The sequence below is a fragment of the Orbicella faveolata genome, unplaced genomic scaffold (assembly GCF_042242905.1).
Source record: "Orbicella faveolata isolate gen_17 unplaced genomic scaffold, um_ofav_v1 contig_35, whole genome shotgun sequence".
Lineage (NCBI taxonomy): Eukaryota > Metazoa > Cnidaria > Anthozoa > Scleractinia > Merulinidae > Orbicella > Orbicella faveolata.
Genome location: NW_028301564.1, coordinates 10,877,842 through 10,897,500, shown reverse-complemented (window position 1 = coordinate 10,897,500; position 19,659 = coordinate 10,877,842). Strand labels below are relative to the sequence as shown.

The following is a 19,659-nucleotide window of genomic DNA, read 5'->3' as shown; positions in this document are numbered from 1 at the left end:
GCAGTAGCAGTAGCAGTAGCAGTAGCAGTAGCAGTAGCAGTAGCAGTAGTAGTAGTAGTAGTAGTAGTAGTAGTAGTAGTAGTAGTAGTAGTACTAGGAGTACTAGTAGTACTAGTGGTACTAGGAGTACAAGGAGTACTAGGAGTACTAGGAGTACTAGCAGTAGCAGTAGCAGTAGCAGTAGCAGTAGCAGTAGCAGTAGGAGTAGTAGTAGTAGTAGTACTAGTAGTACTAGGAGTACTAGTAGTACTAGTAGTACTAGGAGTACTAGTAGTACTAGTAGTACTAGGAGTACTAGTAGTACTAGGAGTACTAGGAGTACTAGTAGTACTAGTAGTACTAGTAGTACTAGGAGTACTAGTAGTACTAGTAGTACTAGGAGTACTAGGAGTACTAGGAGTACTAGGAGTACTAGGAGTACTAGTAGTACTAGTAGTACTAGGAGTACTAGTAGTACTAGTAGTACTAGGAGTACTAGTAGTACTAGGAGTACTAGGAGTACTAGGAGTACTAGCAGTACTAGCAATACTAGCAGTACTAGCAGTACTAGCAGTACTAGCAGTAGCAGTAGCAGTAGCAGTAGCAGTAGCAGTAGTAGTAGTAGTAGTAGTAGTAGTAGTAGTAGTAGTACTAGGAGTACTAGTAGTACTAGGAGTACTAGGAGTACTAGGAGTACTAGCAGTAGCAGTAGCAGTAGGAGTAGTAGTAGCAGTAGCAGTAGTAGTACTAGTAGTAGTAGTACTAGTACTAGAAGTACTAGTAGTACTAGTAGTACTAGTAGTACTTGTAGTACTAGTAGTACTAGGAGTACTAGTAGTACTAGTAGTACTAGTAGTACTAGGAGGACTAGTACTACTAGTAGTACTAGTAGTACTAGTAGTACTACTAGTACTAGGAGTACTAGTAGTACTAGTAGTACTAGTAGTACTAGTAGTACTAGTAGTACTAGTAGTACTAGTAGTACTAGTAGTACTAGTAGTACTAGTAGTACTAGTAGTACTAGGAGTACTAGGAGTACTAGTAGTACTAGTAGTACTAGTAGTACTAGGAGTACTAGGAGTACTAGTAGTACTAGGAGTACTAGGAGTACTAGGAGTACTAGGAGTACTAGGAGTACTAGTAGTACTAGGAGTACTAGTAGTACTAGTAGTACTAGGAGTACTAGTAGTACTAGGAGTACTAGTAGTACTAGTAGTACTAGGAGTACTAGTAGTACTAGTAGTACTAGTAGTACTAGGAGTACTAGTAGTACTAGTAGTACTAGGAGTACTAGTAGTACTATTAGTACTAGTAGTACTAGTAGTACTAGTAGTACTAGTAGTACTAGTAGTACTAGTAGTACTAGTAGTACTAGTAGTACTAGGAGTACTAGTAGTACTAGTAGTACTAGGAGTAGTAGTAGTACTAGTAGTACTAGGAGTACTAGTAGTACTAGGAGTACTAGGAGTACTAGGAGTACTAGGAGTACTAGGAGTACTAGGAGTACTAGTAGTACTAGGAGTACTAGGAGTACTAGGAGTACTAGGAGTACTAGGAGTACTAGTAGTACTAGGAGTACTAGGAGTACTAGGAGTACTAGGAGTACTAGTAGTACTAGGAGTACTAGTAGTACTAGTAGTACTAGTAGTACTAGGAGTTCTAGTAGTACTAGGAGTACTAGTAGTACTAGTAGTACTAGTAGTACTAGGAGTACTAGTAGTACTAGTAGTACCAGGAGTACTAGGAGTACTAGTAGTACTAGTAGTACTAGGAGTACTAGGAGTACTAGGAGTACTAGTAGTACTAGGAGTACTAGGAGTACTAGGAGTACTAGGAGTACTAGGAGTAGCAGTAGCATTAGCAGTAGCAGTAGCAGTAGCAGTAGCAGTAGCAGTAGCAGTAGCAGTAGCAGTAGCAGTAGGAGTAGCAGTGGCAGTAGCAGTAGCAGTAGCAGTAGTAGTAGTAGTAGTAGTAGTAGTAGTAGTAGTAGTAGTGGTAGTAGTAGTAGTGGTAGTAGTAGTAGTGGTAGTAGTGGTAGTAGTGGTAGAAGTGGTAGTAGTGGTAGTGGTAGTGGTAGTGGTGGTAGTGGTAGTAGTGGTAGTAGTGGTAGTAGTGGTGGCGGTGGTGGCGGTGGTGGTGGTGGTACTGGTGGTGGTAGTGGTAGTGGTGGTGGTAGTGGTAGTGGTAGTAGTAGTGGTAGTAGTGGCAGTGGTAGTAATAGTAGCAGTGGTAGTGGCAGTGGTAGTGGTAGTGGCAATGGTAGTGGTAGTGGTAGTGGTAGTGGTAGTGGTAGTGGTAGTGGTAGTGGTAGTGGTAGTGGTAGTAGTAGTAAAAAGGACCAAGATGAAGAAGAAAAGGAAGAGAGAAAAAAGGAGTAGGCGAGGAGGAGAGAAAAAGGAAATCTGACAACTATTCCACTACCGCGTGCTGGGTAGAAATAGAACTTAATGCAGTAGACCACTGACTGCCTATTATATTTGAGTGCCAAAAATAATATCTGAAGAGGGTAACCTAGCAATCGAGAAAGTAAATTAATGCCCTGATGTTGAGCTTAGTGTACCTTGACAGCTTCCTTTAGGTGAGGCAATGTGAGGCGTAGCATTGCAAAGTCTTCATCCCTGCACTGCTGTAAAGCGTCTTTGCATACACTGCTTAAGCATTTGATTACTTGCGAGACATCAGGACCTGACAACTTCGGAGTAGTGATGTCGATGGCATTTTTTCCAAACAGGCTTTTAGACAACCAACTAACTTTACCTTCCATCCAATTTTGTTCTGCAAGCGAATAATTTAATGCGTTCAAGAGGAGATGATCTACGCCGATCATCCTTTCTTGATGCGTTCTATTCAGTAGATTACGAGTTTGGCTTTATCGCGTGCTTTATCACAAAGTGTGGAATTGACAGCATTCTCCCTCAATTTCTGAGGTAAAAGTAAACGAGTACAGCTGAGTTGACTATCGCTCTTACGATACAAGAGCAATTAGTTTTTCTTGCGTACTGAAAATATAAAGGGTTTACTGCTCTTCTTCTCTGGAATTTGGAGTGATACAAGACCGTGGCTATTTTGTGATGTACTCCTAAAAGTTGATTGATACATATTTCACAAGCCTACCCTATATAGAAAAGTTCAAAGGTAAGAATATCTTTTCTAGCGTAAACTATAAGCACAACACTTAACTTTGTGAGATGTGAAATTGAAGATACAACTATAAAAAGTACTTATAAAAAGAAAATGAATTATTGAAAGAAGCCAAGAGAAATGACTACGGCTTACTTCAGTGAATGGCTAACTATTTCAATCAGGTTTATTGGACTTTGAATAATCAGAATGAGGATACTAGAAATAAAAATGTAATGGTGTCATCGTTCATACGACATGGAAGAAAAGTCTAAAATCATAATCTTGATCTTCACTTTTGACCGACATTGCTGTGCATTCGATGCTGCCTTAGACGCGTGTTCAAGGCAGAAATGAATGGATGAATAACTGAACATTATTTTTGTACAATTTATGATCTTAGATATGCGGTTTGTAATTTTATGTTGTAAACCACATGGAAGGTATTACTATCTTCTTAATTGTTCGTAAAATTCAAGTTTAACATTTAAATAATAGCGGAGCTCCGGCGGCCCGAAGGGCCGCCAAGCGGAGCCCCATACTCATATTATGGGAAAGAAAAGGAAACCCATGAATGAATTTTCTCATGGTTTTCATGGCTAGCGGTATTGCTCGTGGGCGCGTACGCACGACGACGACGACGACGGCGGAGTTGCCCAACATGGCGGCCATACTCCAGCTAATAGGTCGACAGAGACATGCACCCTCGGTCTCTAGCAGAAGAATGCCATTTTTCTTGGCGGAATTTTTAAAGAAAAAACGCATTTCTATTTGTTATGTCGACAAACGATAGCGGAGGTTGATCTAATGTTTTTAAGATAGGGTTGCACTGAAGGAATTAAAAAGAAAGCAAGAAGTAGCGAAGAAGATCGCGAAAAAGAGCGGGCCAGTGCTGGGGAAGGAGGCGATACAGTACTGAACAATGCCGTGAATTATAGCGAGTCAAGGGCTAGAGAAAGGAAGTGAAATAATACCGAACAATGCCGTTAACCAAAGCTAACGAGGGCCATAGATAGGATGTGAAAGTACTCAGAGGACTGCAGTGCCAAGTTTTTAAAATTCGCGCGTTTGACGCTGTGCAGCCGTGCAAGAAAAGTCACAAGATTTGGTCAGGTGATGAACAAGAGAAATCAAACATGTCCGAGTGTCACAAAACAGTACACACAGCGGGAAAAAGTGGTTGATTCGTTGATCTATCGAAAAGATTAGTTCAGTTCAGTCTTCACAACTTTTGCTGCAAGTTTCTGCCTGGAAGATTTACACTGGCCGAACTGATATTGCCAACTTGCGGTAAGTGACTTTTGTTGTTGCGTTTGCTATGAAAATTAACAAGTTGCCTCGACGATATAAGCTTATTTTCAATTGGAATCCTTTGAAAGTCTTCCTCATTTGAAACCATGCTGTGAGACAATTTATAAATTGCATCGTTTTAATTTCTCTCAACTCTAAACAATAGCAAGTGAATCGCTTTGTGGAGGTTGTTGTAAGTTGTAAACAAATTAAGCTTTCTGTCGATTTTCGTCGTCAACCTAAGCTTATAACCTCACGTCTAAAAATAAGCTTAACCAAAACCGTATTTGTAAACACGGCCGGGCGAGTTTTGAAGTTTTCTCTGTGTTAGTTGGCACAGCTGCCTCGTAGACTGCTATAATTTCTTCTTCTGTTGTTGAAAACCAAGAAAGGTGTACAAACCATTTTAAGCCGAAGCGAACAGGATTTGCTAAATTTACTTTCAACGTTCCTATGTGAAGATTTGCATATTGTGATTACAAAGTATGGAGATTTCCTCGTTTTGTTAGTTCAATTTATTCAGTTTGGCGAAATGCTTGGGTGAATTTCCAGGTTAATTTGGTTGAAGACTGGCAAAGCTACCGCCGATAAAATGACTGCAAAGCTAAATTAAGCCGTCGGCAAAAATGCACACTGTAATATTCAAATTTAAGTGTGAATAATTATTAAACTTTTAACACTGCAAGGTTAAACGAATTTTCTTTATCCTCTCTTTCATTCGGTTACCTTTCACTGAGAAGGGATTTGCTTTTGATACTCAGATGAAGTGATATGCATAATTATTGTGTTTATAATGTAGATTTCCTCGTTTTATTTTGTTGTCTGTCCAATTAGTTCGGTTTGGTGATATGCTTATATAGTCCAAATGTCAAGTAGACGATTGTGCATGTAAATCTTGTGTGCAAATAAAGCTCTACTTTCATTTTGATTTACTATTTCATTTTATTAGTGCCACTACTTTTGGCTGGGGGTACATGGGTTATTCCCCAAACATGCAGTATTTACACTTAATATGGAAATGTTCCACAAAAGTGAGATAGTACTAATGGAAAAAAAAAATGCGAAGAGCTTTACTCGGTAAATTGAACAGTGTAAATGACATTTACATACTTAGAAAAAATTTAGGGCGTAGAAGTTCTTGCCCTGACCATTTCTCGGTAATAGAAATAAGTTTTACATACATACATACATACACAATTTAGTTGGTGAGAGCGCTCTCCTCTCTCCACACACACACTCTCTCTCTCTCTGCTCTTTTCTTCACACTAATTTTGTTATTAACTACATTGTAACTCATTAACCGAATGTCACTCACTGTTTTCTTTGTTGTGCATGCATACTTTTTTGCTCGTCGAAGAGAGTTTCAGTTTCTTCCTGGCTGTTTCCTTTGTCCTGTCCAGTACCAATTCCTTTGTAATATAACTTTGTGAATTCTCTATTCTCCTTAAATTTTATCTTGTCAGGGTGATAGAATGCACTCTCAGAGTGTTCAATCATTGTTTTCAGTCACTACAATTTTCAGGAAAAAAGCAATAGTTTTCTTAATTTCCTTTTACTCTGTGTTAGGACCTTTTAGCATGCTCGTAATTGACCCATGGGCATAATTTTGAATAAAGTAAAGAATTAGATCTGTTTTAGTGTTAAGTATTTTTAAATTATTATGAATTACATGTCGGCATTTCTTTTTAGTTTTTAGTTTTTATTTTAGCTGCATGTGATGTTTTATGATTTTACCGACGTATACCATGTAAATGTAAATAATGCACTAGAATTAGCCAATCAGAGTGTGCATTGTATCAGCTTTAAACACAAACCATATGTAATAAATGTATGTAAATGATATTTTTATGACAGGGAACTGGACAGGGCAAGAACTTCTCTTTCGTTTGTAAATTTATATATTCATTCCTCTCATTGCTGTCAAAATGTCTTAGGAACCTTCATTTTTGATTGTCCATTATTTTACACCATACCTAGCACAGAAGCTCACAAAATCCTATCTAATAACCAACATGTGTGTATCTCTGGCCTTTGCTGTGTACTACATGTATATTCTGTTATCCTGCCTTAACTGCTAGAAACAATTTTGACAGAGCTGTTTCAACAGTTTCACTTAAATTAATTCCCAGTAACAGCGCTACATGTGGCAGTGTTATTGGGTATGAACTTTATGGAGGGTTTAAATTTTTATTTTTTTATGATTACAGGAGACAACAAAATATACATGTGTATACATAACCTGATGTTGGTGTTGGTTGCGAATCGTAGTTCATAATAGTCATCTTATTACAGGTAAGGGGGAAAAGTTCAGAAAGTTTAGAACATCTCTTCCCCCAGCACACCTTCTGTCCACAGGTGCAATTATTGAGAGGTTATATATATACACAAAGAGTAATGTAAAGTTATAAACTTAACATTAAAATCTGACATTTGAACGCCTCCTTTGCTAAAATTAGTCACGATTTAATTGTTATCACTCCCTGTGAATTCATAGAGATTTCAGAGGCAAATTATCACCTAATGTGGAAGTCCTGTCTTCAAGTTAGGGAAAATGACACAAAAAAAGTTACAGTGAAAGTAAAGAGAATTGTGAATGTTGATGTGGTGTACTTTGTACATCATGTAAAGGTATTTGGTGAGTGCCAAAGGCATAACATTTCATGCATTGCTTTTTCAGGACAAATTATATAACAGTGATGTTTTAAGGTGTGATCACAAAAATAATGAGTACATTGTCCAGGCAGTATCAGTTTATGGAAGGCATATGCAGACAGTAAGAGGAATTGTAAGCATTACCGGGTAAGTTTGTTTTATGCTTTTGACTTCTTGTACTTGGATTTTGTGTCATTTCATCATAAGAATAGGTGATGAAAGATGCAATAGTTGTTGCAGTTTATTTTTGAAGGCAAACTTATAAGTCTGCCTATGCTGGATAACAGCCATGTGTAAACTGAATGTAAAGCAAACACTCTGTTAAAGGTGGGGCAACCCTAAAACCCAGAAACTGGAAGCCGGAATCCAGAACGAAAAACTGGAATCCAGTAACCGGAAACCAGAATCCACAAATCAAAGAAAACAAGTTCTTCAAATACTCGAAAATTGTTTTGCTTAGGTTTTTGCCTGTAAAAAATAAGCGGCCAAGTAAAAAGGACCTCAAACTGACACAAAAATTCCCCATCTGTTGAAATTTGTGCAACCGTTATTTCTAGGTAAGTCTGCATGCGAGCCAAGTGGCCCATCAGGCCGGAGCTTATCCCGGTTTCTGTAGCATGAAGCGACTAGGAGTATTTCTACTCCCCCCTGGATGGGATGCTAGTCCATCGCAGGGTTAACCCCAGCATTAAGCTCGCCGGTACCCATTTATACACCTGGGTGGAGAGAGGCACTGTGAGAGTAAAGTGTCTTGCCCAAGAACACAACACAATGTCCCCGGCCAGGGCTCGAACCCGGACCGCTCGATCCGGAGACGAGCGCACTAACCATGAGGCCACCACGCGTGAGGGCTATAATAATTATGAGAAATCTTAGTTAAGTGCATCATAATTTAATTCCAAGCACCCTGAGAGCATCTAAAATAAGCTTGCTGGCAATTAACTGCATGGCCATGGGCCGAGCATGGTTCATGTTCTACCAGTGTTTTTTTTTTTTTTTTTTTTTTTTTTTGTGGTCAGTGACCAGACCCAAACTTCCTCTCAGCCAAATTTTGAATCACGCAACCTGTGATGTTTATTCGCCATAAGCTGTTGAAACGTTAATACAAGGACAATGTTACAGATATTGTTTTCTTTATTTGTGTATAATATATATTTTCTTCTGGTTTTATCGAAGTGTTGGATTCAAAGGGAAATAAATACGCTAAAAACGCTAAAAAAGGGTATCACGTCAGCCATGGAATGCGCTGACGTTGCAGCTTTGATTTTCGCTACGTGACAAATACACTGTAAGATCCTGTTTACTTTGCAAGTTTATTTCGCCAGAAGCGATGGCCATTAATTTATGTGCAATTTTGTGAGTATTTCTTGTGGGTTTCAGCAAATGAAGTAAATTCTTTGGCTGTTTCATCGCAGCGAGTTAAGAGATTTGAAGAAAAATTAAGTATTTGCCGAGGCAAACAAGAGCTTGCCAGAACTTGCAATGTCTAAGTCAGTGCTAGGAGAAAAAACACAACCGTTCCAAAATTAGCTGTGGATAACGTAAACCCTCCTGATTGTGTGACTTGTGTGACTACTTCAAAGCGCAAGCAAATTAAATTTTGACGTTTCAGGAAGAAAGCTGTTTATTAAAAGCATTATTAATAGCGTGACACTCGTTTCCTTTTGTATCATTCATGGGCATGTCCCAAGCGAACTTCCAGATTAAGACCATTACATCATCATAGATTTCGCAAAGGCTAAGACTGATGGTACAAGAAGGTATGACACAGTTTGTGTTGATCAAGTGATGTGTTTACAGTAATCAATGAATCATCAAGGACTGCTTTGGAATGTGCACTGTGTTGTGACTGTAGTATTAACAAAACAGTTAAATTTTAAAAGCGCGGTTATAAGATTTAAAAGATCTTCTTGCCATTTTGTTTAATAAACGATCTGCAATTTACCAGAGGTATAAATTTACCCTTCATGTCTAGTAGATACTGAACAAGATAGAAAATGTCATAGAGAACAGGATGTCTGTCAGTGGCAGCCCCCTGTACATTGACGGTCACGCCCCCCACTTTCAAAGTTCAAAGGCTAACCTGGCTCATCTTAATATAACATTTGATTTGTCCAACAGATACCAAACTAGTTCTGGATCAACACTATTTCCACACTGATACTGTGACAAATCAGCATTTCATATTCTTGGCGGCCATCATATTAAAACAATTTATAGAAATGTTGCACACTTACTTCCGTCTGCTTCTCACTTGCTAACAGATCGGACCACATGTTGTTAAAAGATGCTTAAAGACTGCCAGAAACTCACCACAATAGCTTGTTGTTATTGTGCTACTCACCAGTCCTCTCATAGCAATTTGATCTAGACAAGAACTGCACTCTCACCAGGGCCAGGTTGAACAAAAGATGGGTAACTAAGCCTTTGAGCAGGCCCTTGTGTTTGGGCCGGGGGCATGAGTGGCAAAGCTGCATGAAGGCACTCGCTGACATGCCAATGCAGAAAAACACTAGACACTTATTTAGCCTGCTCAGGCACTAGAGACAGATAGTAGAGCCTGCTCGCAGGCTATGAGTAACTCTATCCACCTGAAAAATCACTAACCCTGACTGGAAGGTGATTACCCAATGGATAGCTTTATCCAGCTTTTGAACAATTGGGCCAGATGTATAGCTAAGGGTTGTTCAGAACTAGTCAAAAATTTTTTAGCAATTACAGTTTGTAGCTGAAGTAAAGCCAAGAAAGTAAATAACAGCAAAATAGTTTTTCCTCACATTTATTTATTAGACATTGCTGAAGTGAATTATTTCTATCATCATTCATAATATCTGGATTCAGGATTCTAGTTTCCAGTTCCGGATTCTGGTTTCCGGATTCAGTTTTTTAGGATTGTCCTTAATGATGTATGTGCATGTTAATCTTGAATAATCTGAAATTTCAGAGAGGTTAAAAATATCATATCATATCTGTGATGGTTCTGTATCTGTTGGTGTGCAACGATCTATACCAATATTTCAACGTAATAATGTACAGTGTATATTAATTAACCAAATTATGTTGTTTTTAGTTGACCAATGCTACTATTGTAATGTGATGCTGAAGCCCACAAATTGACAAACATGCCCAGTGTCAACTTGTCAAATATATGAAGTGGCCAGACAGTTTAGATAACAAAATTTTCTGAAAGTTGGAATTACCAGGTAAGATATTTCTTAAACATTATTTTGTAATTAATGATTTCTCAGACATTGTTTTCTTCAAGAAAAGATTCATACCCCACATGGAGGTTTTTTTCTCTATTAGAGCTCTGTCTTCCTGATACTTTAATTTGGAATTTTTGAAGACTGGCCATGAATGGGTGTTGGGTGTGAATATCTTCTGGTACTGCACATTCAGATTTACATGTAGTAAGCAAGAACATCAGTATTTATCCTGACAAACTCTGATTTTCTTTTGGAAGCTGAACTCATATGCAGTTGTCCAGTTATATGTACAACCAAACAGCTTGGATGGCCCTTTGATTGGGACTGGGCACATTGTTGTAACTTGCAATGTTCCAGTTTCTTGTTTAAAGCAAATTGCATTTGATCTCAAAAGCAAGTCGCCAATTTCATTTCAGTTATTAAGTTTTCTTTGCATCTCAGGGCAGAGCCTGCCACTGTGAAAGTTGGGGTACCAGCCCGGGGCAGGTACTTTGGGAATTTCTGGGTGGGGATGTGCCACTTGGACCCTGGAACCCTTAGCCTATACCAGAGCTAGTTCCGCTGAATTTTGCTACCCTATACTAGAGTAAACTCCCCAAATCCCTCCATCTATCAACACTGTTGAGGCTGATTTGCGTAAATTTAAACTTGCTGATTTGATTTTTTTATATTTTTGAGTGGCAATTCCTGGTTTCCTTAGTCTAGATAAAATCTTCAACCAACTAGTCAATTTTGTGAAAAATGATACCCTATTCTAGACCCAAACGCTCTGATTTATATACCCTATCCTAGAGTAAACTGCTTGAAAACCATACCCTTCACAGCGGCACAGACCTATATAGCCCATATATGGCAGTGCTGCCCCCAGGGGTACCAGCCCCTAGCATTTGATTCACTAACACTCAGTAAACAACTAACAATGAAGTAAACTGTATATCAAAGAAAGCAATGTCATCTGTTAGTGTGTAAAGATTACAATAAATTATAATCGATATGTTTTTATCTGAATAACAGTGGTGTTCAAGTAGCAGCTACAGTATGATTACATGTCTGTTCCTGTCATTCGATATATGAACAGTTTACACATGGGCAGCCTGTATTAAGACATCAAAGATTTTCAAAGCAACCACGGCCTGGTGAGATATTTCTGAAGAAATATAAATTTAAAGTCCTTATGATTGCTTATAGGCATTGATTTTTATTGTAAACAATATCTTACTGAGTGAATTTTTCTTGTGTACTAATTGTTGTAGAACACAGAGATCACTACAAGTATGACAGAGATATTAAAGTGTGAAAAGTTCTATAAACAAATGCATGCAGGAACAAATTAATTTATGATGGATGCAGCTTCTGAGAGATCCCCAATGTTAATGGAACATACACCGTACATACATGCAAAAGAGTTCAATAATTTATTACTTAAGATTGCAATGATTTGTTTGGTTTCTCTGTATTTACAGACAACTTGATGGGATTATAATTTCTGCACCAAGGTCATTGAATAAACTGACTTAGAAGTTGAGTTCTGCAACCCATCCTGTGTGTTGTAATACCATGGCTGCAACATTGTGACAGATACACTGTATTACGTTATTAGAAACACATATATTAACTAATTATTTAAGATGCCTGTTAAATTAATCAGTTTTTCTTAGAGATAATTTACTCATGGTTTATTTAAATAATTGCTTTTTTGGCTTTAAAATGATATTTATCGTGTTTGTAAATCAATTTTGTGATAATCTGCATTGGACATGGCATAAATTAATATTTTGCCAACACGAAATGGAGACAGACAGCCTTGCCATTCGCAACGTCCAGTAAGGCTAATTTGTTCCCTACTGTTGTACAAATAGTGTTCTCTTGTTTATAAATTATTTCAATCTGTTGTTTAAATGATTGCCTCATAACCCCTATGTCCAGTTTGGTGCATGTAGGATATTGATGTATTGTTTATCCATTTTACTGTAAATTATCTTAATTGATGTGTCAATCAAAACATATCTTGGGTATGCTGGGCTCCTCTGACAAATGTACCTATGCCTCATAACCTTTGAGTGCATTTGGTTGTGTAGTGCAGACAAAATGCATGTACATAATATAACTTACTCTTCGCTTGCTTATAATTCTTGGTATAATTTAATCATAGCAAAATTAATTAATGGAACCCAATAACAGCTCCTGTAGTCCACAATCTCAGTCAAGAAGAAGAACGAATCACATTGAAATTGAATAATAAAATTGTTATGAGAAGCCTATGCAAGTATTCATGATCAGCAAAAAAAATATCATAATTACCATTCATGCAAGAGTGATTTTGCTCATTGCAAACCCTTTCAGCAGGAGGAGACTCCAGACAAAAGTGAAGATGGCTAAATGTATCTTTGGGGACAAGTTAGAAAACAAAACTTTCCAACTTTTCACATATGTATACTATTTTGGTATTTTTGTGAGATTTCATTTGATAGAGATTTAGGGACTGAGTATTGCAACCACTGCATTTCAATCAGTCCCCACAGCAAAAAAAATGTTTAAACTTCTTTTGTGTGGGAGTCCCCATGTTAACTAAGAAAGAATATAATGATTAATATAACAATGTCTTGTCTTTCTGAATAAGGTAGGAAAGAACAGGAAATGCCACCAAAAAGCACAGAAGACAGTTCTGTTATGTGATCAAGATTTTTAGTGGCTTCCCAGAAATCCTTGAAATCATGGCTCTATATTTCAGAATCACACCATCTTACACCTCGATCTGCTGATGTGATCCTATTTCCGGCTGAAACTATTAAATAGTTCGCAATTTACCTCACATACATGTTCAATTATTTTATTAGTAACAGCATTCCAAAAAGTAACTGAGCAGCTCCGCTTTTAGGTTCGGCTAAATCTATATATTACAATAAAACTCTTTAAAGACAATTGTCGACATGATTTAGGCCATCTTCAGTCAGTTAAGGAAATACACTCCATATACAGTATAGCTAACTTACAAGTACAAAACTGGAAATGAAGATCACATGCAACAGCAATTTAACAAAAGTTAACTCAAAGCTGTCTCAGTGTGTTAGGTACAGATACCATTACACAGTGTGTGGTACTATCCTATACTTAATACAGGTGTTGAAATGTTGAGCTTGTGCATTCAACTCAGGATTAAAAATTTTAGTACAATCAAAGCACTTACGCGTCACTCAACTTGGAAAATGGATTGTCTGTAAACGGTGACAATTTTCATGCCTCTGAACCAAGATTTTAATGCTTAGATGCTCTATGATTTATTTACTGTTCATATTATTTACGTTACTTACAGTACCATATAGATAAAAGGGAATTCTCTTCAATTCGCCTGTCCGTTTCTTGTCACACAGCTCATCAATTTTTTTGATTTTCAACATCTTTTTGCAGTCGAGAACAGTCAAACCTGTATTGAGCGGACACCTTCTAGAAATTGGCTATTTATATAATTAACTTCCATACATAGTGATGTTTGTGCGAAAACCTATTCAATGTAGATTAGTTCTGCGGTGGATATCGAGTACTTGTGTCAGAAATGCAAATCCCTAAGAAGAGGTGATCTGAAGCTTTCTAAATACATGCACGTCTAAAACGAACTGAGAGCTGCACTGTATGCTGAATTCTGTATCGACCATCATTGAATTGCAGTCTAGCAAACTAGGCAAAATATCTGAGTAGGTGATCTCATTGTTTCCATCGAGCCAATCACAGAGAGTTCTGATTGCTAGCTAAGCGAAGAACGCAAAAAATTGATGAAGGAAGTGAACGTTCAACTCACATCAGTGCTTGAGGTGATCTTGCTTCTGTGCATGGTCACGATTTTCCTTGCAAGCTACAGTATCCCGGATGTACTGAATTTGACCGATAAGGAAACCTAAATGCACCCTACCCTAAACCTAACCCAATTTGGAACAATTTTATTCCTTAGCTACTATATCTTTTTTGGAGTTTGGAGCATGTTTGGCTCAAAACAATACGGCTCAAGAGCCGCCGTAACCCAGAGTGGTAGTTAAAAGGCTTGTCAGAAGCCATTTGGACAAAATCTCTCAGACCGAAAGAAGTACTGGGTACTGTTCAAAATGATGGCAACGATGTCGAATTCTGGGCTTCTTTGGGGACGAATTCATAAGGTAAACCTGCACTTTAGAGGCTGAAACTTCGGTGAGCGCGGGATAAACTTAGTGCAAAGCTTTTATTAGTGTTGACAAAAAATATACGTTTTTTCGAGTGACCTTACCCTTTAAAGACGATTGTATTTAATACCTTCAACTTGTAAAGTTGATTATCAAGTATCTCCTCTCATATTTTTTCAGCTCAATGCCCTAAAAGGTGCTGCAAAAGCTACCGCTGAGGATGTTTTGAGGCTGAGCACCTTAAGAGGTACCAAAACCACTTTTTTAACCTCTATAACATACGATCCTTTTGTATAGGAGTCCCCCCCCCCCTGGATCCTGACATAATGACAAAATCATAACATAAGCAACATAAAAGGAAAAAAAAACGACATACGGAAAAAAAAACTGATCCCTTCCTTACATCTTTCTGTCGATTTTTACATAACCAACAAAAGATAAGATGAGATAAGAACTTTATTAACGTGTCGAAGTCGCTAACATACAATGTATACTAATTGGGGACACCTAACTACGTTTACTTATCTAATAATTAATAAAATATTATGCCATTATATCATGTCATTATGTCATTCATGTTGCTATGTCGTTAGTGTGAACCAGGCCTAACCGAATACGAAATGCAACAAGGGATGAGTCATAAAGTACAGGGGGAGGGGGTGAGCTATGAAAAATTGCTTTTTAAGTACTGGTTTTTAGTGGCCCACCCCCGAGAAATTGGAAATAAATTGGAGCGGTCCACCCCTGGAGTGGCACAGACACACATCATCATCTTTTTCACTGCAACTTCCAGTTTCTTGGAGAACTACATGGTAGTCTTCGCTGCCGCAATCATACTCATTGTCATCACAGCCATTGTCATCATCATCAGTATCATCTGCATGAATACTGTCATAGTCATCGTCGCCTGTCACCTCCTCCTCGTCGTCATCATGAAAATCAACATTTTCTTCCACATTAACCTTTCTCGCAGATTGCCCACTGGTTGCTTTGTCAAGTTGGGCTTTGGCTAAGCAAGCTGAAGTTAATATTAGCTTCTCGGTTTCCTTCATTTTTTTTAATTTCTCAATTGGTACTTTTCCAGCAAGAGATTTCAAACTGTTACTTTTACCTTTTTCATTGTCCTTGCGATGACGAAGGCAGAAGCCCAGAAAGAAAACACAAAAGAAAGTATCCTTTTGCAAAAGATACATTTGTATGTAAAAAGAGAAGAGTGAAAGAAAAAAAAGCTAAAGCTACGAATCGCCAGCGTGAAAGGGCAGAGAAAAACTGTGAGAGTGTTCTCTACAGTTAGTTAATCATCATCTTATCATGATGTTGGTATTGGTATAAACTTGGATCATTGTGGTATGACACTTTCATAATTGTTAACTGCGTTAAAGGAAGTCACGTTAGAGAGATGGTCGCTGGTTAAAACTATTGATAATGCAGTGCAATATTTTTCCTGACCCACCCTTTTTGACATGTTGAAAAATGGTGACCCACCCCCAATTTTTCATAGCCCATCGCCCCTGTACTTTATGACCGGCCCCTAACATGTGATAGTTAGCAAAATTGTAACTCACAACTTACCAGGCGATTGCTCTTGCCGGCTGAGTAAATCCCTGAGAGTAGCGTGGTCTCTTGGATGTATAATTACCACTTTAAGTTCATCCCGATCGGAAACTTCCACAAACGAGCTCTCTTTTGCTGCTTCTGCTGCCTTTTGAAAAAACCTCTCCAGAATTTTTAAAGGTGTGTAGTGCTCAATCGAGCAGCATGCCATGAATTTTAAAAGCTGTGAATAAAGAGCAGTTCGGCTCAGTAATTAACAGGGACTCTTGTCCTGTCTGACCTCTGTCCCGAAGGAAAGATAAAAACCCCTAACTATCGCTTTCACGACATTCTCTAGCGAATTCTAAATAAGGTAAGTAAGGCGCAATGCATGAGAGTCGTTACATGATATTGCGAGACAACGTAAATATCAGAGTACACAGAGAATGCGCTACAAGCTGGAAATACGAACTTGAAAGAAACACAACAAAAAAACTCATTTCCTGTTATATTATCAGCAGATCGGCCTAAGATGGAAAACAGTTATAAAGTCATTTTAAAAGTTTCTATGGCCTCGACATTCCACCTAGAGAGGAGAAAAGTGAAGCATAAACGCCCTAAAACTCGACAGTAACAAACGAAATACACAGAAGAAGCGAGGAAAGTTAGTGAAACGCATTTTTATTGCATTTGTTTTCTGTGGTTCAAGTTTCTGAATAAGCATTCCCGTAGCATGCGTTCAGAAAGATTGAAGAAAAAAGTAAAGCCTCAATACACCGAGACGAAGCTGAGAGGTGAAGTCAAGCATGAAAGTAGCCAAGCAGAGAAGAAAAGGAGATGGAAAATATTGGAAAGGAAGCAAAAGGAGCAGCACGAAGCCAACATAGGTAAGACGAGCTATGGTCTAACAAAGACAATCTGCAATGGAAGACTCAGGCAGATCAAAACAGAACTGGATTAAAACGGACACCTTAACGGTAGAAAAGAAGAAGAGCAGATAAGATAGCCAGAAACAGCGAAATCAATAAGATGATAGCAGACATTGTTACTGGTGAGCCAACACAAAATGAACGCCAAAATAATGGGAAAACACCAGGAATGCACTCCAGTAAGGCTGAGTTGCTGAAGGCAGACAGAGTTCACAATAGAAAAAACACAGCAACTATTGAGGAAGGTAAGGAAGCATGAAAAGATCCCAAAGAGCCGCAATAAAGGGCTAATCGTGAGACTGGCGAAGAAAGGAAACCTTAAAAAATGCAAGAAATGGTCGGGATTAGGATTTTTTTGCAGATCAATATGGACTGGATGAGAAGAACATTTGGTCACGAAGAGAATGGCACCAACAAATTAATCTTGACGAGGTAGACTTCCCTGAGGAACAGCACATCTTGGTAAAAACATCAAGACTGCTGGAGGAAGTAGGAAGTGTTGGAGTTATGGTAACTGGACGAAAGGCCAAAATAACGAGGATTAATGCAAGGAGCTATGGCACGATCAAAGTGGATTGACAAGAAGAAGAGGAGGTCGTGGACGAGTTCATTTACTCAGGATCAACAGTGAGTTAAAGGGAAGAGGTATGAAAGACCTGAAGAATAGAATTTCGAAAGCAAGGAGTGCCCTCCTCCAAACTAAGAAGATCTGGAAGAGCGATAACATCACAAGGAGAACAAAGCTGTGATAGAACAAAGCGCCAGTCTTGCTATGCGGTGCGAAACTCGGAAGATGAACAGAGGAGACATCAAAGCGGTAGAATGTAAGAACATGTAAGCACCAAAGAGTTTCTAGAATGAGCAATGAAGTAAAATGGTGAAGATGGAAGGTAATTGGCCATATAGCACGGAACCATAATTGGCTAATAAGCCATATAGAACCCTATCCCTAAGAGTTTACACTAATAATTGTACTCTGTTAGCCTCACACCTATCTCTAAAAAGTAGGAATTATATAGACGATGCATGTTACCTCTGTTTGGTTTTCGCGACTCATTTCCACGATCAGCATACACTCAGAAAATGTTGCTGTTCCCTTTTCGAATAATGACCATAAGTCTCTGTAAGTCAATTTTTTAGTGGTCTCTTCGTTGTACTCTCTTATGAATTTTCCAAATCTGAAATCAGTGGTAAAGGCATATCGAAAGTAACTAAGACTGTTCCAAAACTTTCCAAAGGTGCTTTTGGCAGCTTATATCGGTCCCGTTGATAGCACCTACTAACTGTGAAAGGTGGATATTTGCTTTAGAGGTTTGAAAGTAGGTTTAGGTTAAGTAAGGCTTATTCTAATGGTAAAGAAAGAATCTAGATTCCTAAATTCGACAGCGATATTTGCAAAAGATCGGTATGCCTCCTTGTCAGCACTGTCTTGAGGATTATTAAGGGGACGCGTTAGAGGTTCGAATTTGTCTTCGACTTAACAGATGAAACATAATTTTTAATCCTTTGCTTCTAAGTCCAAAATTGAAAACAATTCCAGTTTACTTTTTGCGCAAAAAAAAAACTGAGTTTTTAGATGATACATCTTTTTTTAACGCAACGGAAAATTCTCTGCGCTAAGGGAACTTTATGTGTTTTTACTTAAATGCAAAGATTAATTTAGAAGGAAATTACATCAAAAAGTTCCTTTGTTCGACAACGAGCGCTACGCTTACTCCAAAAACTTATATGTCTCTCATCTTATCGAAACCAACTTTACAACTCTTAAGGGACCGATATCTGCAATCCTGATTTGTCAACAACCAATCTGGTAGCTCCTTATGGGAACACAGGAGATACCATTGGCATCTCCTAAAAATAAGACATATTCCAATACACTTAAATTAAGTATTACATACTTACTTTGCTATATCTTGGGGAAGGCACATTAACTTTTCGACAACTATGTCCTGAGCATACGTCTTATCAGCACCATTCGCAGGGATTCCACTTTTGGCTGCAAGAAATTTAACCGCATCTTCGGTTTTCATCTTACCAATTAACACTTTCTCCAGAGAATGGTCGCCCCCTTCTTTGGCCAGTAGCCTTGGATATTGAGTGGTCATAACGACTAGACCATTTCCAATGCTTGGATCTCCTGGCTGTGGCCAAAACCTGCTTGGCATGTTCTCACTGAGGCCTTTTACCAAAAGCACCCACGGACTGTGATGTCTGAGGTTCTTCCTAACTTCTTCGTAGATTTGATGCAGCGCTTCATCATATGCATTTTTTTGACACTGATTTTGCAGATTGATTTGGTGTTGTCGTCCCTCCGAGGTTCTGCTGAGAAGCGATAACTTCTGATTCGCAACCTTTGCCTCTTCAGTCAGACCAATCTCTTTGGCAAGGCTGCAATAACTTTCAAGCATTGTGGTTTGGCTGTTTGCGTTTATTGTCCATAGGATTGCTGGTCTCCCTGGTAACTTCTTTAGTTTGTTTGTATTTCTGTAAAGTTTATTCATGAGGTTTGCCGCCGAATATTCTTTACCATGTCCTGTTGGTCCGTGTAATATCAAAGTCTTTACGCAGGAAACTTTACCTTTCTTAGAAAGACTCTTATACTTGTTCCATATTTCTCCATCTTCTTCCCGTGGGAAATACCCATGATAAGGCGGAATCCTTACGGCGTGAACTTTTTTTGGAAATACATCTTTTAGTATTCTCTTACCCAACTGGTACATTCTTTCAGCTAGGTCCACTGCTTCTCGGACACCTCGAAGATGCATTTTTGCCTTCCAATGTATAATTCATCCACTATTT

General features: G+C 38.4%; 1 protein-coding gene across 1 annotated transcript in view; it reads right to left on the bottom strand.

The window, feature by feature from the left end:
- LOC110064412 (uncharacterized) overlaps positions 1-19,659 on the bottom strand; it is a 51,668-nt gene extending 32,009 nt beyond the window's left edge. The window contains exons 1-4 of the mRNA XM_089272642.1: positions 18,763-19,659; positions 17,894-18,038; positions 15,971-16,175; positions 2,540-2,754 (exon numbers count right to left, since the gene is read on the bottom strand). Coding sequence (XP_089128768.1) covers positions 2,540-2,754; positions 15,971-16,175; positions 17,894-18,038; positions 18,763-19,625 — 1,428 coding nt within the window. The 5' untranslated portion in view covers positions 19,626-19,659. The remainder of the gene's footprint in view (positions 1-2,539; positions 2,755-15,970; positions 16,176-17,893; positions 18,039-18,762) is intronic.